Source organism: Humulus lupulus, chromosome 9 (genome assembly GCF_963169125.1).
Source record: "Humulus lupulus chromosome 9, drHumLupu1.1, whole genome shotgun sequence".
Taxonomy (NCBI): domain Eukaryota; kingdom Viridiplantae; phylum Streptophyta; class Magnoliopsida; order Rosales; family Cannabaceae; genus Humulus; species Humulus lupulus.
This window is the reverse complement of record NC_084801.1, coordinates 175,095,211-175,101,107: the sequence shown is the minus strand read 5'-3', so window position 1 is coordinate 175,101,107 and position 5,897 is coordinate 175,095,211. Positions and strand designations below refer to the sequence as shown.

At 36.1% G+C, this 5,897-nt stretch overlaps 1 protein-coding gene across 1 annotated transcript; it reads right to left on the bottom strand.

Moving 5' to 3' along the window:
* Nucleotides 1-427: 427 nt before the first annotated feature.
* LOC133801202 (receptor-like protein 54) lies at nucleotides 428-4,474 on the bottom strand. The gene is made up of 2 exons (XM_062239375.1): nucleotides 1,256-4,474; nucleotides 428-705 (listed from the first exon to the last, which is right to left on the bottom strand). The coding sequence occupies exon 1, from the start codon at nucleotides 4,395-4,397 to the stop codon at nucleotides 1,272-1,274; it is 3,126 nt and encodes a 1,041-aa protein (XP_062095359.1). The 5' UTR covers nucleotides 4,398-4,474; the 3' UTR covers nucleotides 428-705; nucleotides 1,256-1,271.
* Between the last annotated feature and the right edge of the window lie 1,423 nt (nucleotides 4,475-5,897).

Below are 5,897 nucleotides of genomic sequence, written 5' to 3'. Positions count from 1 at the left end.
CTCTCTATCCTTTTTCCTTAAAAATGTAAATGGAGAGGGGTATGAACATTTTTTTTTTCTAATCTAAAATTATACTTATCATGCATTATAATTTATGATAAGGAGGCTTTGAATATTCCTATCAGACCCAAACCTTTCTTTCTTTTCTTTATCTTTTTGTTTTTGAAAACATTCCTTCAAAATTCTTTCTGAGAAAACAAAAAAATAATTTTGCTATTCATTTTATCTGTTTCTTATTTTACGAAATACATATGAAAATATTTTCTTCATTTTTTATACCTGTTTTCTTTCCTCAACAAAATTCAAGATTCATATCAGTCAAGGTATATCTTGACTTTCATTCTCCCAGGAAAATTTCATTTAAAAAAAAAAACTTTATATATAATTTTAGGCGTTTGATAAGTTTTTTTGACACAAATGAAACATGTATGATGAAGCCATAGTGAGTGTACTTGTAAATTTAATTAAAATTCATACACACATACATGCATGCATGTAAATCTAACAAGTGAAAGAAAGTTGATAAAAGTTTACAGTTATGATTACTAGCACAACTTGCTTTAAACCTTCACGTATTATTGATATAAGCTAACACTGAAATTAATAATATGTAAACAGAACACAACTCAGCTTAAACACCATTTCCTCCATCTCTTGCAAAACAGCAGCCAAATTAGTCACAGCTCCAAACCACCCAACAGATTCCTACAAGTTCAATTCAATTTGAATTTTCTATTGGAATGGTATCTGACTGTGTAATGTAGTGAGGAATATAGAAAAACGAATGTACTCGAATAGCGATTAAATCTAGATTAGCTTTTAGCTTTGCTGTAGCATTTGTTTTAACATTGTATTACCATGCTTTAACATTGAGATAGCAGCAACTTATAAATAGCTGCTGAATTGTAAAAGGCATTAGCTTTTTACTCATTAATACAAAGTTTGTTCTTTTTCTCCAAGTTTCTAGTTTTCTCTCTGTTTTGCCTCTTCTCCTTCTCTCATTTGTTTTCATTTACATCACTATGTAAATCAATAATATATAAACTAAATTAAAAAAAAAACTAGTCGATTACTAGATTATAGATCTTTTTATGTTTAGATGCACAAATAAGAAACATGCTTGGTTTGTCTAACTTCATCTAAAAAGTAATAGTGTTTTTATTCCTACTTTTATATGGCTAGAATTTCATATCGAAAGCCAGATATATTTTCAGTGTGAAAATAAAATTAAAGTTTGACTATGATAAAATCTTACCTTTCTTTCAAGAACATCATGGACGCCTTCTTCTTCTTCTTCTTCTTCTCCTGTTCTTATTGAAACTGGTTTGATACAGCTGAGGAAAAAGCCTCACACCAACGTCATCAATGCGCTCAAAATATCTTTTCCTCCATCTCTTGCAAAACACAATTGGTACAATCACAGCTCCAAAGCCAACAACCAATCCAATTTCAGCACTTATGAGATTCCAATCAATCTCATTTTCAGGTTTTGAATCATTCTTCTTTGTTGTGTTTTGTGAAATCACTCCCTTTCCGCAATTATCTGTCAAAGGGCATCCCCACAGTGCTTTATTACCAATGAAGGATTCTGGTAGAAATGTTTGAATTTGATTACCAGATGGAATTGGTCCGGTCAGATCATTGTATGAGAGGTTCAAGAATGAAAGGAAGTTTAGGCTTGCAAAGGTTGATGGGATTGATCCGTTGAGTTTGTTATTTGAGAGGTCCAAGGACTCCAGGTGTTCCATGTTCCCAATAGATGATGGGATTCTGCCTGTGAGTGCATTGCCGGACAAGTTGAGAAAATAGAGTGCTCGGAGTTGTCCCACTTCCTCTGGTATTGATCCAACAAGACGATTGCATGAAAGGTCAATAGAAGTGAAGAGAGTAAGGATCTTCGGCAGATTTATCTCTAGACCTTTGAAGGTAACTGTCACTGTATCTTGATAATATCCTGATGCACTGAATTCTAGAAACTTATATTGTAGGTGTTTGAGATTATCATCGTCCACCAACGTTGCCTTCCTTAATTTTAAAAATTGTCCAGATAGATCACCGCTAAAATTGTTGTGTGCTAAGTCAACAATTTGAAGATTCTCCCAAATTCTAGAGCTTTTTTGGCATCCAATGTGCCCTTGAAATTTGTTGGATCGCAGTACAATAACTCTTAATGCGGATATGTTCTTCAACAAGCATGGAAAATTACCACTCATATCATTGTTCCCAAGGTCCAAGACCTCTAATCTGGTGCAATAGATTAGAGAGCTTGGAATCTGCCCTTCGATTGAATTCCCATTGAGATCTAGGGTCTCTAAAGAACAATCAACTGGAAAGGCATCGGGAATTGAGCCTCTGAAGTTGTTACTTCGAACATTCAGCACCCCAAGAGTCTTGACCATAACAAACAAACATTTAGGTATTTCTTTGCTCAAATTATTGTAAGACAGGTCGAGCACTTGAAGATAGGTTGCATTACATATGGATTTTGGCACAATACCTGTAAGATGGTTATTTGAAACGGAGAAGAATATAGTAAAGTTAAGATAGTCACCAATGTCTGCGGGAATTGAGGAAGTAAAGTTATTGCTAGAGAAATCTACATAGCTACAAGCTGGTGGTAGAGAGGGAATCTTCCCTTGGAGCTGGTTAGAATGTAGGTCAAGGACAGAGAGACTAGTAGGAGGAGAATATGGTTCCTGCAGGCTCATCAGATGATTGTGGGAAAGATTTAGATGGATAAGATTCCCATTGCCAAGTTCCCAAATCCAATAAGGTATTTCCCCATGAAGTTGGTTGTCTGAAAGGTCCAAATGGCTTATTCTTGAATGATTCTTCAGATCAGGAAATGTGGAAAGTTTACAAGAAGCAAGCTTTAATGTGTGCAGTTCGGGAAAGGAAAGGAATGTAGAACCTTTACCCCTTGCTTTGACTGACAAGTTGTTGTATGAGAGGTCAAGTGAAGAAATATTTCTGAACAGCTGAATCACATCAAATTGCACGGTGCCGTTGAATTTGTTAAATGACAGTAACAGAGTTCTAAGTTTTCTGAGTTCGAAGATGGACCTTGGGAGATTCCCTTCTAAATTGTTGTTGCTCAAAGCAAGAGTTTCCAACATTGAGGAACTAGGAATTGGAAACTCAGGAACTTGACCCCTAAAATTGTTGAAGGAAAGCAGAATCCTCTGCACTGATGGAAGTGCAAACAATGCAATAGGAATAGTTCCGCCAAGAGAATTATTCGTCATGTCCACATTAATAAGCTTTAGAAGGCCTTCCCAATGAAATTGGATTGGACCAACGAATTTGTTAAAAGATAAATCCAAGTACACGAGTTGGCTGAGTTTTCCCATTGAATGTGGAAGGGCTCCTATGAAATTGCAACTGTGAAAGTCTAGTCTGGACAAGTTCGAAAGGTTACCAATAGATTTTGGTAATCTCCCTGAAAAATTACTTGAACTGAGTACCAGTCTCTGAAGAGAACTATTCTGGGGAAAGTCTGGCAAAAAACCATGAAGTAACGGATTGTATGATACATCAATATTTCGTAGTGTTGGTACCTGGAAAATTTGTTTTGGAAAATTTCCATACAATTCACAATAGTCGATAGTCAAGGAAGTCAAATTTGAGAAATTAGCAAACCATGCCGGAATTATAGTAGACAAATTATTATAACTAAGGCTAATTACTGACAAAGAGTGAAGCTTCTCAAGTGATTCATCAAGAGGGCCAGAAAGATCACAGTTTGTCAAGCTCAAGACTCGCAATTTAGGCACAGACGAGGACAAGGCCTTGCACCACTCACTCCCAGGTGCAGACATATTCACACCATCAAGATATAGTTCTTCGAGCTTGGAAAGGTTCTGAACCAGCATCCCCAAATCCGGGTTCTCAAGTTTCAACGTTGAAGTCATTAATAATATTATAGTGGAGATATCAAGAGTGACCAAGTTTGTCAAGTGTGATATGGTAATCGGGATTTGCCCAACAAAGCCAGCATTCGACAAATTTAGATGACTTAGAGCTGAGAGGTTACCAATCTCATCTGGGATCGTAGAGTTGAAATTGTTCAATGATACATCCAGGCTCTTGAGATGTTGCAGTTTGAAGAGGCTTGAATTGTGGATTCCATAAGAGATCCACTCACTGCTCAAGCTAAGACCAGTGACACGTCCCTCGCCATCTAAACTTACACCTTCCCAAGCACTGCAATCTGAATTTGAGCTCCATGTGACCAACTTCGTCGATTTATTGGCGTTGAATACAAGGTTGCTCTTCAGTTGAAGCAACAAAGATTGCTGTTCGCCAAGGCATTGACCTAAAGCGACATTAGGCTCCACACTGAGTAATATTAAGCAAATGGGTGTGACGAAAAGCCATGAAAATAGATGAATTATCATCGTGGAAACAAAATTGGCTAATGAAATGAAAGAAAGGGTAGCTTCAAGGTGGGTCAAGGCTGAAGAACATGATCTTTTCTTCTTCTCTGTTAAACGATTACTCAGGTTTGCTAAAGCTGAACCAAAAGTAATGAGACATGATATTTTCTCATGTGATGTACGTTAGATTTTTGAGTTCGTGTGTTAAAATTATTTATTTATTATTCTTGATGACTTTTGTGTAGACTCTAATCTAATCGCTCCAACAAGCTAAAAGAAATTTCAAATCAACGTCAACCCTTCTTCCGCATTGGAATTTGATACTGGTATATATTATTCAGAGAGAGCATAAAAATAAATAAATAAATCAATTTATGAGTAATTTATAAAGGGAAATTTGATCTTCTATGCATAATAATAATAATATAATGAATTTTTTTAATATGATAACATAAGATATTGTTGAAACTTTTTGTTAAAAGTTAAAAAAATGAATTATTAAAAATTGAAAAAATACATTTGTGTGGATTTGGAATACTCCTCCAAGAGTGTATATAAGATGTAAGCGCCATGCATTAGGGTGTGTCCTAAGGGGTACCCAGTTTTATGCGTATGGGTGAGGACTGACCGAGTTGAGGCGAGTGGTGTGGTGTTGTATTTTATTTTTTGTTGAAAAAATTATTTAAAAAAATAAATATTTTTATTTATTAATTAATTTTAAAAACGATATTTTAGAAGCAATAAAACGTGACCCGTTTTAACTGCATATGACCACGACAATTCCTCCTATGATTGAAAATTGTTTCTTACCATTTTATTGGATTGACTTCTATGTATAAGTCAAATCAAAATAATGGTAGAACACATTTTTTTTACAGAAAACATTCTCTTCGTAAAATCGAATTTTTTCCTGAGCATTTGAGGTGTACGTGAGCGAATGCTTTCGGTGCAGAGAGGAATCGTATGGTGGTTGTTTTATCCGAGGGACGACGTGGTTGCTAGACTGTTGTGCACACTTAGGGCAGAGCCGCGAAACGTCTTAAAGAAAGCGACATTGTACGTGACTTAGCTAGAATTCTTCTATCAGTAATTTGTTCTATTACACCCAGATTTCGAGACTTGAGATTGTGACCTCGAAAGCTGGACTCATCAAGTGTGAGCTCGAGATATATAAAACGCACGTTCGTGGTCCAGATGTTAAACCCTCGAATCAAGGTGGCAACCTCGAAGACAATTAACCTCGAAATTATTTCTAAGATCGAAAGAATGTAGCACCAGGATATATCTGTTGTCGGGTATCTTCGGATCAAGTAGCCCGAGCTTAAAGAGTACAAGCTCGAAATGTAACAACCTCGATGGTATCTATCTGCTCCGAGCTGGTCTTGGAATAAGGCGGCTAGCTCGTAACTTATCTATAAACCTTGATCGACATGATGTTGGTTGCTGACCTCGAAAGATTTAATGAGTCATCTGATGTAACGCGTTCCGTACGTTTAAAGATATTTATTGTTGTAAAATCAC

What these genes read in the sequence shown, in the direction of transcription:
- LOC133801202 (XM_062239375.1), bottom strand. Translation starts at nt 4,397, where the DNA reads ATGATAATTCATCTATTTTCATGGCTTTTCGTCACACCCATTTGCTTA.